Genomic DNA, 16,142 nt, shown 5'->3' on the forward strand with positions numbered 1-16,142 from the left:
GTTTAGGTGGATGGACTATTATTATTATTATTATTATTATTATTATTATTATTATTATTATACAGTAGAAATGAAGACAGGAGGGAAAAAACTATTAAGGCCTATAAAGAAATAGCCTATGGTGATCTCTTAAGCTCTGGTTTAGGTAGGTATTTTTAGGTAGGAAGGTATTTTATTCGGCAGCCTTTTCACGCTGCCGAATAAAATACCTTCGGTACACACAATGATTTAATGGCATCTTACCAAGGTTTTACAACTTTTATCTCTGGCCTCTTCATTACTTTGTAGACTGCTCTCACACTCCGTGTGTGTATGAGTCGCGGTAGGCGGGTTTTCCGCCAGCAGGGTTTGGTTGATTCTCTATTGATTTGTTAGAGGGGCAGAGGAGGAGGAGGAGGAGGAGGAGGAGGAGAAAGTGAAAGGGGAGGAGTGGAAGAGAAAGCCCGGCCTGGTGACGAAGAGAGATGTGATTGTGCGTGTTTGGGACGAGAGAGGAGAGCACGGAGTGATCACAAATCAAGGCACAAGTCCGACCGCGAAGGGAGCGCACTTCAATCACGTGGGGTGTGGGTTTGTGCAGGGGAAAAGTAAAAGTGTCGTCGGAGTGACTTCTGCACGTACTTTGTTTTCCTCCTCTCTTTGCCTTTCCACCACCTCCGCCCTGCATTCCGCGGAGCAGCTGTGTTTTCATGCCCCTGCGCACCCGAGGAGGAGAGGAAGGAGAGAAGAGTGAGGAGGAAGAAGAAGAAGAAGAAGAAGAAGAAGAAGAAGAAGAAGTGAGAAGGCCTGGACACCACCCCTCCTCGTCCTTTGGAGGTCTGTCCACTCTCCCCTCCTGGCCCTGCATGGACGGGGATGGGGAGAGCCGGATGCTGTTGCCGCGGGGCTGAGCGCCTCGCCTCCCCGTCTCTAGTGCGCCGCTTCCGGCCACTGCTGCTGCTGATCATCGCTCTCTGCTGTGGTGCTCACATAGGTAACTACCTACACTTCAACACTGCAAAACTAGTCTGTCCCTCCGTCATAACCGCAACTTATCTGCAATTTTACGCACTTTGTTATCCAATTTCACACTTATTGCCGTGCGCTGCACCAACTATAACCACGGTAACAATATTTATTTTAAGTATGCTACATTTAGCTGTAATCAGGTAGACATTATTAGTTATTAAGCGTTTGTAATGATTGTGTGGCCGATCCTTGTGTTGGGCCCAGTGCTGCCTGACAATGGCTCTCTCTCCAGCGGCAGTGCTGCAGTCTGAGCACGGATCGAGTTTCTCCTCCTCTCTCCTGGGCCGTCATTCTCCTGTCTGCCCCTTAATGGCTCATGGAGGAGGGGAAGAGAAGGGAAGAGAAGGTGGCTACTTTTCCTGGTGTCCATATATAACAGATTACAGCTTTCCTCAAAGAACAATATTGGAGAAAAAACAGAATCTATCAGCATACATCAGGTCATACCAACTTAGGATCAGGGCTTTACTGTGTCGTAAATCTGACTAAATCTATTGCAGGATAAATTTTATGTTCAGCCGGATTATGCAAATTCATAAAATGTATCATAAGAAATAGTTTGAAGTGATTACAGTTACACAAGGGGGACTCTTTAAATGAAAAACCATAAAGTAATCCATGTCTGACCAGCAATCTCTTTGATTTATGGTTATTTGTTAGCCATAAGCCAAATGATGGACAAAAATTAAAACCAAGAATTCAAACAAAAGAAGAGTCTGTTCATTGAAAGGTTAATAAGGTGTTTGTAAGGACTATTGACAAAAAACCCACAATATGACTCTGTGGCTGTACAGAGGTCATGTTTTACTGCATTGCTTGTTAGTTTTAAATTCAGTTGGTTAAGTTTTGGTAGAAACATACATTTTTCATTTGGTGCAAAAAGCAGCATAAGATCCTCTTACCAGAAACCAGCTTTTTTTGTCTGTGTGTGTTGCTGTGTGTGCAAGGGGGTCGGCTGTTGTGGCGGCTGTCTGTTGAGCAGTCACACCTCCAGTAATTAGTTTAACACGGCCCAGGCAGCGGGACAAAACCGCCTCTGCGCGCAGCCTGGTGGGAACAGAGAGACCTACTTCACGTTAAAGACCCTCTTGGCACCTTCTGCTACATGTGCGTCACCTGGAAAGAATGTGTATTATTTAGTCTGTTTAGCCAAACAATGTTTTATTTGTTAGAACTTGTACATTTCAAGGTATTCAGACATATTTCACTGTCGCTCCGTCAGCTCCATGTGTCTGCTTAGATAGGGAGGCCGGAAGGTCTGAATTGTTGACTATTGTTTCCCCTCCCGAGTGTCTACTTGAGAGAGAGAAAGAGTGCATGCTGTAGTGAGCTCCTGTAAAGCTTTCTTGTGTGATTTGAGCTTAGTGTGTGAGAGAGTGTGCACAACAAGGTGATCAATAAGCACTTCACAAGCCATTCCCTCGGTTGAGAGATGATCCCAGTAGATCCTTTACTGATCTCCGGAGATCAGAGAAGTTGGAGGAGGCTGTCGGATAGGGAGACAAAGAATCAATAACAAAGAATAAACCAAGCCTGAGAGATTCAGCTGGTGGATCTTTTGACCTCTGCCTGATTTTAGAGAGGGTGCCTCAGGATGCAGGGAAGAGAGATGACTTGGGGGCGAGGAGACCGGCCAGGGAATCAGACTGAGAGGGCTGAAGGCTGAGAACTGAATAGTGATATATCAGAATAGTGCTGATGAAGGGAAATGACTGTGGACGAGACCTGTGAAATGGTAAAGGCAGCGGGGGGGGGGGGGGGGGGGGGGGGGGGGGGCGCGATGGAGTGAAAAAGAGAGGTTAATATTCTGATGTGACATGCAGTGGTGTGGGACTCTGTAAATGTTGAATGACCCTCGTACATCAGTTCCTTACATGAGGAGTTCCTTATTCTCTTCAATTCAGTATTCATCTCCTCGGCTCAACTTACCACAAATTGCTTATTTATATTCATAGATTGGATTCTCTTTTGAAAGTACAGCTATGCAAGCTTAGAAAAACGTGCTTAGGGGGACGGCTGTACAAATCGGAGATCATGGGGAGCCTTGATGAACAAAACATCAAAATTGTGCTTTAATATTGATCCAGAATGTTAATTAATTAATTAATTATCATCTCTAAATCCTCTCTTTGCTGGATTCATTCACAGGCAGGCACGAGTGCAGGGTTAGCACAAAGGGAGCTGGTGTGAAACTTCAGCAGATGCTTGTTGTCAGAAAGGTTTTAACCTTTATATAAGTCAGTGATTTGAACACAAGTCCTTCAGTTACAGCGTCGACTCCCTTCTCGCTGTGTCACCCTGCTGGGAAAATGTCAGTGAATGAGTGCTTTTGTGTGTTTTTTAGAGAAGTTCATGATTCTGATACCCTTCGAAAGAGAATAAACCCACTCTGATTAGATTGGGAGCGGTATTTAGGCACTGCAGGGCAGATAGGAGGTAGAGAACGAGGCTGTTGGTGCACCAGTCAAAGACACAGTGTGTCCTCAGTGCTCAGACCGTCTGTACAGTGGTGGTTAGCATTGAAGACAGCCTGTGTGTGTGTGTGTGTGTGTGTTTATGTCTGTGGGTTGGTGTCAGTATTTAACAGGCAAGAGAGACATTCTGAAGTGTGGTGTGAGTGGGGGTCTGTACATGCACCCTGATTTGTAAAACTCAGAGCACTACTGCCCCCAAATGGTGGCACCCAACTCCTTCATGCCCCATAATCAAATAAATGTACAAAGAAGAACTGGAATGTGCTGTTTGCTTGTGTGTTATTGTGTTAGTGGAAATGTATGGTTGTTAGGTGATGGTGTGAAATTAAGGTAATCTGTTGATGTCAGTAAAAAAAACATGTACCTTCTGCTTTTGCTTGGCTATAAGGAGATCATACCACCATCTGTAGATTACTGACTGTGCATTTAACAGAAACACAAACAGCATTCTTTCTAAAATAGCTGTGTGTGTGTGTGTGTGTGTGTGTGTGTGTGTGTGTGTGCATGTGTGTGTGTGTGTGTGTGTGTGTGTTTGTGCGGCTGCCCATACACTGCAGAGCCTCTCTCTGGCCTAATCTAATAGGAGCATGCTGTGACTGATGCATTAGGTCTGGTCTCTAATCTCTCGCTTGCTCTAACTCCCTCCCTCTCTGATGATCTATGATATAAAAGGTTGGTTTGACCCTTGTTACATTCAGAAAATGTAGCAATATTTAAAACATCAGGGACAGTTTCGGACCAAGAATGGGTATACAAGGACAGAATAATTAGTCAGCTGTAAACAAACATTAAAGTGACCACATTTGAAGTTATGTTTAATAAATGTTGCATTTTTTATTTTCTCTCTGGTAAAGCTACACAGAAACACAAATACCCTCAAAAATGAACCACAGAATTTCATTATAAGCCTTACAAAGTCATAGTAGTATGTCTGTTTGCACAGCACACCTTGTATTGTCTTGCTCTCTTTGTCTATAATGTTATGTGCTCCCTGGCTATATAAGCAGTATTATCTCACTCATTGTGATAAAACGTTTTTTATCTTTTCTCTCTGGCTGCTCTTTGGTTTATTACACTTCAGGTTTATTACACTCGCAGAGCTGCACTGGTCATTGTTCAAGACTTTCAACTAGTGGCCGGTCCTTTTTCCAATTTTATTAGATTGGATTGTAACAGGCCGGTAGCATTGTGTGTTTAAGTTCAAAGCTGTCTACACACAATAACCTTCTGTCTTCTGTGTGTTAAATCCAGCTCTCAGTGTAGTACATACCTGCATTATCTGACACATGATAATCTTTAAAGCTGTTATAGCTGGTCACATATCACTACTACTGTTTCTGTTATAACATCACTTTGCTAACAGTATTTCTGCATCTCTCTCTCTCTGTCCTCTCCAGGTCATTGCCAGGTAGCCACCCCTCAGTGCCGTATCCAGAAGTGCACCACCGACTTTGTCTCCCTGACCTCCCACCTGACGCCAGCCGTGGATGGCTTTCACACTGAGTTTTGCAAGGCTTTACGTGCGTACTCGGCCTGCACCCAGAGGACGGCCAAGTCCTGCCGGGGGAACCTTGTCTTCCACTCGGCTGTGCTGGGCATCTCCGACCTCATGAGCCAGAGGAATTGCTCTAGAGACGGGCCCACTTCCTCCACGCACCCCGAAGTAGTCCATGAGCCCTGCAACTACCACAGTCGCACCCAGCACGCCCACACACACTCCCACGGGCATGCACACACACACTCCCATGCTCACAGCCACAGCCACTCTCGGCCTTCGTACCTGTTCTGCGGGCTGTTCGGAGACCCACACTTGAGGACATTTAAGGACAGCTTCCAGACTTGTAAGGTAGAGGGGGCATGGCCCCTCATCGATAATGACTATCTGTCAGTACAGGTCACTAATGTTCCAGTGGTACCTGGTTCCAGTGCCACAGCAACCAATAAGGTGAGAAAAGGACTATTATAAAGGGAAGCAAAGAGAAATGGGGTCTAATTTCCTGTTATTAAGGCTGAAAGAGTTCCCTAAGTGAGAGCAGCTGGTGTAATCTAGTTTATTTCTCTGTGTGTGTGTGTGTGTGTTAGAGAGAGGAACATTTTCTATAATGACATCTAAGTTGCTTTTCATATATATATATATATATATGTATGTGCCTCGGTGTAACAAATGTTATCAATGTGAGGCTGGAAAACACCCTTGCACTTCTTGCCCTACTATTCTCTCTCTGTCTGTCTCCTTCTCTGTGTCTCTTGTGTTTCTTTCTCCTGTGACTGAAGCCGTGTTGGAAACATAACTTGGTTAATGGCTGCATATAGCCTGACCTCTAATAACATGGAGTGTGATGTGTGAAAGGACCTTCTGTTTACTTATGTGTGTGTTTGCAAGTATTTGTGTGCGTGTGTGTCTCATAAGTGGCACTCCTTGCACTCAGCTTAAAGCACTGTGTGTTAAAGGGCCTTATCCCTTAATGATAAAAAAGACACACACACACCACCAAATGGATGACGAGCCACACAAGGTGATCTTTGTGGTGTTAAAGAAGCTTTGTTGATGTTTCCCCCGATGATCTGCCATCTCTAGCTTAGTCGATAGCTTTAATTATTAAAACACATACACACCCATGCATACACTTAGTCACACACTGGCAGAAACACACGCACACACACACACTAAGCAAATAGTAGGGTTGCTACACTGTGGAGCTATAGATTTGACCTTGTGTCAGAGGTGGGGCAAGTTATTAGTCACGATTATTAGGGACACACACACTCTTACACACACACACACACACACACACACATACATTAACAGCCCTCCAGGCTTAATGGCCTGCCAGGCCTCATTCCTCATGGCTGTCATGTGAACAAAGCAGCCATTCACCGGAACTATGATGCTAGTGCTAACCGTAATGTTCACACCACACCCTGCATCCAGCACTGCCTCCACTCACCACTGGAGGTGTGTGTGTGTGTGTGTGTGTGTGTGTGTGTGTGTGTGTGTGCATGTGTCAGCATGTTTGCATAGCTGTGTCAAATTGCAACTTGTTAAAAAGTAATTTAGTCATTTCTCAAATGTAGTGTGATGAGAGTCAATAACCTGTGTAACGGGATTAATGGTTTAGTCTATGAATTGTCAGAAAATAGTGAAAGTGCAGGTTTCAGTTTTATGCAACCAAAAGATACAACAATACGAAACAGAGAAAAACAGCAAATCGTCAACAAAGAAACATTTTTAGTAGCTGCTGATTAATTTCTGTGAATCAACTAATAAATTATTTGGTGCTGCATTTATTTTTATTATTGATTGTTTCATGATGTAAGGATTATTTTCTCAGTTAACTGGTTAACCCTTTACTAAAAATAGTGAAAAATAACCGTGAAACATATTTAATTGCTTATCATATATGACAAAGAAAAGCTGCAAATCATCACACTCGAGTGGCTGAAAATAGCTGAAGATTCATTTTCTTTCAATTGACTAATCGATTAATTGACCAATTGATTCTGCTCCACTCTTCTCCCTGATGAAAGTTGTGCTGGTACTATATCTACAAAATTGACCTGGTAACTGTGAACTCTGTATCAATACTTGCATTTTAAAATTGTTCATCCATTGAACATGTAAAATGTCTCTACATCTTACCCGATGCTCCCTCTCTCCCTCGCTCCAGATCACCATCATCTTCAAGCCCTATGAGGGTTGTACAGACCAGAGGGTTTACCAGGCCGTCACAGACAACCTCCCTGCTGCCTTTGATGATGGAACTGTGAGCAGTGGAGACCCGATCCACACTTCTGCAAGTGCAGACGGTACAACTGGGAAGGTCCGAGCTCTGTGGATCTCTGAGCGCAGCCCGGGGCACCATGTGGAGCTGCACGCCGGCTACATCGGTGTAACTGTAATCGTTCGCCAGCTGGGCCACTACCTGACCCTGGCAGTACGGATCCCTGAGGAGCTGGCTCAGGCCTATGATGCCACCCAGGACCTGCAGCTCTGTCTGAACGGCTGCCCCAGCGGAGAAAGAATTGACCAAGCAGGGCACCTTCCCCTGCCCCCCTCCCCTCCTGCACTCGGCCTACAGCTTCAACAGCTGCGTCGGCCTAGCTACTCCTCACAGACACAAGCATCCCCCTACGCTGCCATGCAGGTTTTTGGTGTGGAGGGGGCGAAGGAACGCTGCAGGGAGCAGCTGGAGGTGCAGGACATTTACTTCCACTCCTGCGTGTTTGATCTCCTGACCACCGGGGATGCTAACTTCACAGTGGCGGCGTACAGCGCGCTGAAGGACATGGAGAGTCTCCACCCTCACCGGGATAGATGGAGGATCTACCCTCGCGGCTCTGCCACCTCTACCTTCCACTTTGCTTCTCAACCTATCAGATGGCTCACTCTGCTCCTGCTGTGTGCCCTCAGCGGGGCCTTGATGTAAGAGCTGGAGAGGGAGTCTTTGTGTGTGCCTGCATGGGTGCAGGCTTGTGTATGTGTGTGCACTAGAAAGAGAGTTTTGTGAGTTTCTTTGCTGAGCACTGATACTGAGCACTGATTCCTCTCTCATGTAGAGAGGAAACAGCTGTCTGGACAGTTACTGGGAACCTGTGTTTTTGTAGAAGAGGTGGCAGACCTCCCAGTGGGCACAGGAGTTGGCAACACTAATTGCATCTTACCTGGCAGATTCAGCCCTCTGGGGAATAACACAGGAGATGTGATGATGGCTTTTGCAGTCTGTCTTCATTTTTGGCTAGGACCCTTGACAATGACACAAATGTACCTGTGTGGGTGAATTGAGTGTGTGGATATACACTCCAAACTGTAAATAGCTTGTCTTCAGTGCACAATGTAATGGCGTAGTTTGTTTTTTTAAATTCATTAAATGTGATCTTTCTTTAATGCCTCAGACAGAGGATGTTTGTTTTTAACAGAAGCACTTTATTTAGTTTTTTTTAACAAATCCACATCAGTGTTTCTTCTTCTCACTTACTGTCCTCCACCAAAGTCTCAGAAAGCTCACATTTTGGAGACCATCTATAATTAGATTTTTGAGCCTTTCAAAGTAAAAAGTAAGTCTGTCAAATAGAAGGAGCTGCCATTTTTGTTAAAATGCATCGTTCTTCCAGTAGCTGATTTGACTCAGCGTGTCATTTTAAGTCAGTCAATGTGAGTTGTTCTCTTTTGAATGTATTATAATTATTGTCACAGCAAATGCCATCAGTACAGTAGTTTTGTTGCTGTATGAATTTGTTGTTTTTTATCAGTCCTGATTTCAAATATGTGTGTGTCTGTGTGTTTGTGTGTGTGAATGTATGAATGTGTGTGTGTGTGTGTGTGTGTGTGTGTGTGGCTGTGTCAGTGTTTTTTGTTTTTTACTAGTTGGTGACATGCTTGGATGTTTTTTTTTTATTTCCTCTGAGATTCATGTTGGAGGTATTCCCACCTTGCCAGGAGGCTGTGATGATACTGGCTCATGTATGTTGCTCACTGCATTCTTGTATTAATTTCCGCCAAAGACAGATACTGTATGGTTTTGATGAACAAAGGAAATCATAACTCACCACCAAACCAGCACCCATCTACCCCTCACACTCTCTCTCCCCTGTTTCAGAAGTTGCTACTGTAGACTGTTTTACTCCTACTGCCAGAATTGACGAGCTGCTCCTTACTGGGATACGTGTAAGATACTGGAGTGTAGACAAAACACTGCAAATCACTGAGAAAACTTTACCACACTGTCTGCTGAGTTAAGCGCTCCAGCAGTGTGTTGTGGGAAATGTATTTGATACCTGATAGAAATGCCAACCCTTAGGATGAGGGCTATGAGCCTTTTTAACATGAAACATTCTGTGTAATTGTGCCCCATTTGGTTGGCCATATAAACTTAATCTCAGTTTTGACATTGTGATCTCTTACATCATGTGTGAGTGTCAGTTTGGTAAAGAGTGGCGGGTCAATGTTGAAATACTTACTTATTAACTTATTTATGAACGTAGTGTCCTGTAGAGGAAGTTAAGCTCCATATTCTTGCTGTTGGATAATAATTTAAAAAATGTCAGATGTGATTGTACTGCCACTTAGTGGTGCTCTGTTGCTATGTCAGTGTGTTACTCAAGGCGTTCAAAAAAACGAGGAAAAAACTGTGTGCAAGTGTTTTATTTAAGAAACAATAAAGTCAAAATGGTCCAAGCTTACTTCCTGTTTCTTAATGTCGCAGACATTTGAAAAGCCAAAATAAGGATGTGAAATTATTTGTAAACTTCCAAAAACCTTACACCAAGTTTTCCCCATAATATTTTTAATAATTCAAGGAACTAATAATTAAACAAGAATAAGAATACACACGGCTCACACACATATATACAACAGTATGTGCACTAACCCATCTGTCTGAGGTTAGGTTTTGATCAGATACCAGGCTTGGCCTCACAAACACAATCTGTCTTCAACTGCCACAATTGACAACACCTGGGATGTCAATGACAAAAGGCTGAAAAAGGAGCAGCATAGGTTTGTAGCATTTGAGACCTGTTACTCCTGTGAGCTTGACAGTGGGTCTATTCCAATCCAAAACTCAGTAAAGGACCATTTTCACAAAGCGAACGACAAGGATGTACTACGCTCAGCTTATTCCAGTGCAGAAATGTGCAGAAGTTCCCCTCTCTGGGTTGATTTTCTTTTCAAGGTCACACGGTGCATCAGAAGCCCTCTGTTTCCAACCATCTAAAAGTCAAATATATTGTTACAATCTTTGAAACAATATATGAGTTAAAACAAATTTTTTACACTCAGCACAATGAAGGTGAGTGAAAACTTTTTACTATTTTTTCATTGCTGGCACTTTAGTCCAAATAAAGCACACAAACTCATCCTCTTACCACTTAATAACAACATAAGTGGTCATCAAAGAGTTAAAGACGATGATCTTCATGAGAAGCAGTCTCATAACCAGGACAACAACTGTGTTTGTCCACAGACCAACATCTGGAGATCAAACCACACAGACCAACATAAGTTACAACATGAACCACAGGGAGTTTTAAAAAACTGTTTGCACACAATTAAAATGTACCTTCTGTCTCTTCATATTCATAGCAGATGTTGGCTTGATGATCTGAAATTATACAAATATATTAAAAGTAAAGTTAAATAATAGAATTTAATAAAAATAAGTTACCTTTATGTGTAGAAATAACAAAACCAAATTTAAGATTCTGGTATACTCACACGATCAGCTAATTTCCTACCTGACGAGGTGGTGTGGTGTTTCCTGACTTTTGAGTGTCGTCTGTGACTCACAGAGCAACTGTACGATGGCCAGTCACTGGTTGCCACTGTGATGATTGCCACAGCGCTGTGGCCACGATTCTTCCTGTTTACAGCAACGCTGTATGGTGAGCTGGACATGTGGCCTTCTGACTGTGACGTCCAGCTGACCTCTAGGTGGCCTCTCCTGAAGTCACTCACCATACAGATCAGCAGGGTCCAGCCCAGCCGTTCCCCTGACAGGTGGACTGGAGGGGCCAGAGATGCAAGCACATCACCCTCTACCCCTCCTGCAAGATAATGGAGGACAACATGAGGATGATCACATTTTAACAAAGAGACATATGAAATGGGCAGAAGTCTTGGTTCTCTAACAGGAGGCTATGCTTTTTTTGTTCAAACACAACATTGCAATGAAGTACAGAAAATCTATAGTAGCTGTAATTATGATTTGGCTTAAAAATGACATGTTTGCTGTTTGGCTTATAAGAAAAGAAAAAATAAATACATAAAGTATAACAGTTCATAATTACATTTTTCATGCATTTAACATCGTTGCCAGATACAACTACAAATGTGTGCTGCAGTCTTAAAAGCTAATCAATCTTTGTGAGTTTCATGTAGTACCTCCAGTAGAAGGAGTCAATATTACACAAAAACCTGAGGAGAGGGTTTGTATGTTGTACAGATTTCAAATCTCAAATTTGGGATTTTGGGATATATAAATAATATTAACTTGACTTTACTTAACTTTCAAGAGCCACAGATTAAACTTAAATATGGTGGTCAGGCTCTAAATAAAAAAACTAAAAGTCCCTCTGAAGAGTCAATATTTTCGACTAGTGATTTTCACCAAACAATAATTTGGAATTTTCTTAACTACTGAATCAATATACATTATAATCATGCATTAGAAATTAAAATCTCTTACCAGTCCATAAATAAATGATAGGAAGGTAAAATAGACCCCTGGATGGCTCAGTCATGTCTGCTATAGTTAAAGTAGCTTCAGTGATCACTGCCTTGTTTGCGTGTGTGTGTGTGTGTGTGTGTGTGTTTGTGCACCTTGTGTATATGTGAGTGTGTGAAATGGGGGCATGCCATTTGGCTTTGCCAGGGGCACTGCTGCATTGTGGGGGATTGACATGTCTCATTGTTGTGACCTTATACTAACAATGGACCCCCCTCCCTTCACCCCCGACCTCAACACATACAAACAAACACACGCACACACAGAGAGAGGGAGAGAGAGAGTGTGAGCTCTCACACAAATGAGGCTTTATATGCCTTTATAAAGAGGGAGAAAGCTGAGGACAGTACAGTAATGTGGACATTAGAAAGTCAGTGAAGAGTCATTTAAACAACTGGAGAAAAGCACCTGCCAATGGCTGTTAGATCTGAGGTAAGAAACTGATCATATCAACATACCCAGCACATTAGACAACACCTGCACACACACACACACACACACAAGTGGGGTTTTTTGCTTCAGCTTTGACCTTATTGCTGCAGTGGGCGGGAGCTTAAAAGTGAAAGTGAAACAGCAGGGACATGAAGGAAGGATGATGAAGCCAAAATGAGCGAGGTAAAGCTTTTGATATTTGCAGCGAATTGATTCTGTTAAAACACGGTCTCTAAAGCAGATCCAAGACACGCGTTACTTTACTTACTGCAATCTTAATAAGAATTTGTTCCATTACTGGTGAACTTGTGGATTGTTGTAACTAACATAATGTTCATCTTAACAGCATGGCACAGCACAACTGCTGCCTTTGTATGCAGCCTGATTTGAACTGCAGTTATACTCCTGCAGCTGTTGTCACCTTACAGTTATAGCTGTGTCCTCATCTTGTTTTGTCCGCATGGAAAATCATGTGGTTCGTCTGTCACATGTTTGAGCCTCCTTCTTTTGTGTCGTGGATGAGGCCCTAAAATATAAACACAGCTCAGTTTGTAAGAATTAACTGCTCAACAGAATTCATGTGGGACGCTTACAAGGTCCAGAACTGTCACCTTGCAACACCTTTACCATAGGTAGAAACAGGTGAAATAAGACGTTTGCTACATTGTGAGCTATGTGAGTGAATTTGTTGAGCAGGAAGTTCTCCATTGGTGAGACTATTAACATTTTTGATTGGACTTTTAGGTGGTATAAATGTTTCATTAAGAGATGTACTGTATGTTGCGTTTGCTTAATCCTACTCTAATGTATTTCAGGTTCAAGAAAAAAAGGTCCTGAGACATTTTTGATTCATGAGCCATATTCTGATAGTGTGACACCTGGACAAATCATCTCGGCAGGCATTCAGCACCCACATCAGGTGGTCCTTCATCGCTGCTCATGTTTGGGATGTGACCAAGTTCAATAATAGCTGTCAGCCTGTCACACTGTTTAGCTTTTTTTTCTTCAAATCAGTGGTTAAAAGTAATTTCCTCTACAATGGTCTTGGTGAGGCTGTTAGCGCTGTCTCTATTCCACGTGTCTCTGGTTGGATCTCAGCCCACCCACAGTTCACAACCAGCATCAAGCCCTCCTCACCCCAAGGGAGAACAGTCTCCTTTGGATACTGGTAATCTGTCCTTCCCTTGGAGCCGTCTTCGCCTGCCAAGGTACTCTTCACACTACTTTTGTTTCATACAATAAATTGACTAGAAAATTGGTTGACCTCTGTTTTTGAGTTGTTGATTAAAAAAACAATACATTTATTTCTCTTAGGTACATCATTCCTCTTCACTACCACCTCCTCCTGCACCCCAACCTCACAAGTCTCACTTTCACTGGCTCAGTGCAGATTGAGATTGATGTCCAGAACAACACAAACTGGGTTGTATTACACAGCAAGGGTCTGCAGATCTCCAAGGCGACTATATTGGACCAGGACCTCACTCATCTGTCTGACCAGGTAGCTGTAAATGCAGAGCTACAGGTTATTTATCATTGTTACTTACATTGGACCCAACTTATCTTCATTTCTTATTCACTTAGCACTTGGAAATAATTGAATATATCCTGCTTTTCTCTTCATAGGTTCTTCCGGTGCTTCATAACCCTTCCCATGAGCAGATTGGCATTTTCTCTCCCAGGGTGCTCAGCAGTGGGCAAAAGTACTTTCTGTATATTGAGTTTGGGGCTGAAATAGCAGATGGCTTCTATGGCTTCTCTAAGAGCACCTACAGAACCAGTGCGGGACAGACCAGGTAAGACTGGAAAGATTGTTTCACAGCAGGCTTGGTAAAATATCCAACACATACATGGAGGGTCCAACAACAGTATAGTTTGTTGACTATACAATACAATAAAAAATATGTCCTGATGTCTCTTTTCAGAATCTTAGCTTCAACTCACTTTGAGCCCACGAGTGCTCGGATGGCATTCCCTTGTTTCGATGAGCCAAGCTTCAAAGCCAACTTCTCTGTACGGATAAGGCGGAGCCCAGAGTACATTTCTTTGTCCAACATGCCTGTGGTGAGTGTTGCATATATACTAATTATCACATATGTTCAAATGTGTGAAAAATGGTTGCAATAAATTGTCTGTGTATTTCAGATCAAGACAGTTGAGGTAAACGATGGCCTACTTGAGGACCAGTTTGATGCAAGTGTAAAGATGAGCACATACCTTGTAGCTTTTGTCATCTGTGACTTCAAATCTGTCACAGCAACAACATCTTCTGGGGTACAGGTGTGGTCTCCCTGATGATATTTTAATTTCCTTCTTTTCTCGTCAACAATATGACTTTCTCAGTGACATTTTTTCATTTTTCATGCACTGTTGTGTATCTGTAGGTTTCCATCTATGCCGCCCCTGAGAAGTGGCTGCAAACCCACTACGCCCTGGAGGTTGCTGTCAAAATGCTAGACTTCTATGAGGAGTATTTCAACATCCACTATCCTCTACCCAAACAAGGTACCCTTTGTTTAGTTTTTCTGTAACTAAGCCACACAGCATTTTTCCCACTCACATATTGTCAGTCAATTCCCCCTCTTTACCCCCTCACTTTCTGTCCCCTGACCCGTGTTTTCCCTCTCTCAGACTTGATAGCTATTCCAGACTTCCAGTCTGGTGCGATGGAGAACTGGGGATTGACTACCTACAGAGAGACCAGCCTTCTCTTTGATCCCCTCACTTCCTCCGTTTCTGATAAACTCTGGGTTACTATGGTGATTGGCCATGAGCTCGCCCATCAGGTGAGTGTGACACTGCTTCTGCACTCTAATGACATTCAGGATCTTGTGTGTGTGTGTGTGTGTGTATGTGTATGTGTGTGTTTGGGGATTGACATGTCCCATTGTTGTGACCTATACTAGCAATATATCCCCCAGATGCTCATAGCTCAAATCATTACATAACTAGTCAATATAGAGTTCTGAAATTCTTGTCTACAGTGGTTTGGTAATTTGGTGACAATGGAGTGGTGGAACGATATCTGGCTGAATGAAGGATTTGCCAGATATATGGAGTACATTTCAGTGGAGGCCACCTACCCCGACCTCAAAGTGGTATGTGCTTTGCTTAATCTGAGAATCAATTTATGTGATTAATAGTGGTAGATTAATATTAGGCTTGGGAGAGAGTACTGATGATGCTGTTCTGTGTACAATCTTGCAGGAGGAATATCTACTGCATACCTGTTTTGCAGCAGTTGGTCATGATTCGTTGAACTCCTCTCGTCCCATATCCAGCCCAGCAGAGAACCCCACTCAGATCAAACAGATGTTTGATACAGTGTCCTATGACAAAGTATGCTTATACTTCCAGTACATGTGTCACAAAGAGGCTTACACATACATACACAATAGTTTATTAGCTGTAGAAATCAACATCAAAGATAAATAAATAACATTATTTCTGTTACAAGTTCTGATTGGCCTGGTCATGTTTGAAACTGATGGAAAACAGCCTCTAAACACACACTTGTGACTGCGTAACTATTGATCTCTATATTGATATTGTAACAGAAAATCTAATATTTTTCACATTCATGACTTGAACAGCATTCAAACTGCTTTGATACCAACCCACAGTATGCCCAGTCATGGCCCATTTTCTCTCTCTCCCACCAGGGAGCATGTCTCCTGCACATGCTGAGACACTTTCTGACAGATGACGTGTTCCAGAGTGGGATAGTTCGATATCTCCGCAAATACAGCTACAGAAATGCACACAACCAGGACCTGTGGGACAGTCTTGCCAATGTAAAAACACAAATTACATTAATTGTGAAATGCACTGTATATCCCTTTGTCATAGTCATGTACAGTGGGGGGAAAAAGTATTTGACCCCTTGCTGATTTTGCAGGTTTGCCCACTTACAAAGAATGCAACAATCTACAATTTTAATCATATGTACATTCTAACAGTGAAAGACAGAATCCCAAAGAAAATTCCAGAAAATCACATCATATGA

At 42.8% G+C, this 16,142-nt stretch overlaps 2 protein-coding genes across 4 annotated transcripts in view; both read left to right on the plus strand.

The window, feature by feature from the left end:
• The first annotated feature begins 492 nt into the window (after positions 1 to 492).
• On the plus strand, positions 493 to 9,662 carry rgmb (repulsive guidance molecule BMP co-receptor b). Its single transcript, XM_046035692.1, has 3 exons — positions 493 to 973; positions 4,880 to 5,427; positions 7,151 to 9,662. The coding sequence occupies exons 1-3, from the start codon at positions 856 to 858 to the stop codon at positions 7,907 to 7,909; spliced, it is 1,425 nt and encodes a 474-aa protein (XP_045891648.1). The 5' UTR covers positions 493 to 855; the 3' UTR covers positions 7,910 to 9,662.
• A 325-nt stretch (positions 9,663 to 9,987) lies between these two features.
• erap2 (endoplasmic reticulum aminopeptidase 2) overlaps positions 9,988 to 16,142 on the plus strand; it is an 11,138-nt gene continuing 4,983 nt past the window's right edge. The window contains exons 1-11 of one of the 3 annotated variants that reach the window (XM_046035689.1): positions 9,988 to 10,270; positions 12,952 to 13,344; positions 13,451 to 13,661; positions 13,763 to 13,932; positions 14,062 to 14,200; positions 14,282 to 14,416; positions 14,521 to 14,641; positions 14,768 to 14,922; positions 15,121 to 15,234; positions 15,344 to 15,475; positions 15,799 to 15,930. In XM_046035689.1, coding sequence (XP_045891645.1) covers positions 13,175 to 13,344; positions 13,451 to 13,661; positions 13,763 to 13,932; positions 14,062 to 14,200; positions 14,282 to 14,416; positions 14,521 to 14,641; positions 14,768 to 14,922; positions 15,121 to 15,234; positions 15,344 to 15,475; positions 15,799 to 15,930 — 1,479 coding nt within the window. In that variant the 5' untranslated portion in view covers positions 9,988 to 10,270; positions 12,952 to 13,174. Of the gene's footprint in view, positions 10,271 to 12,296; positions 12,320 to 12,951; positions 13,345 to 13,450; positions 13,662 to 13,762; positions 13,933 to 14,061; positions 14,201 to 14,281; positions 14,417 to 14,520; positions 14,642 to 14,767; positions 14,923 to 15,120; positions 15,235 to 15,343; positions 15,476 to 15,798; positions 15,931 to 16,142 lie in introns of those variants that run through there. The other 2 variants (XM_046035691.1, XM_046035690.1) reach the window with 2 other exon arrangements.

This window comes from Micropterus dolomieu, linkage group LG21 (assembly GCF_021292245.1).
Source record: "Micropterus dolomieu isolate WLL.071019.BEF.003 ecotype Adirondacks linkage group LG21, ASM2129224v1, whole genome shotgun sequence".
Taxonomy (NCBI): Eukaryota; Metazoa; Chordata; class Actinopteri; order Centrarchiformes; family Centrarchidae; genus Micropterus; species Micropterus dolomieu.

Coding starts and splice junctions, on each gene's coding strand:
- rgmb (XM_046035692.1), top strand. CDS start 856: ATGGGGAGAGCCGGATGCTGTTGCCGCGGGGCTGAGCGCCTCGCCTCC. Junction 974..4,879: donor CTGCTGTGGTGCTCACATAG/GTAACTACCTAC, acceptor TGTCCTCTCCAG/GTCATTGCCAGGTAGCCACC. Junction 5,428..7,150: donor GTGCCACAGCAACCAATAAG/GTGAGAAAAGGA, acceptor CCCTCGCTCCAG/ATCACCATCATCTTCAAGCC.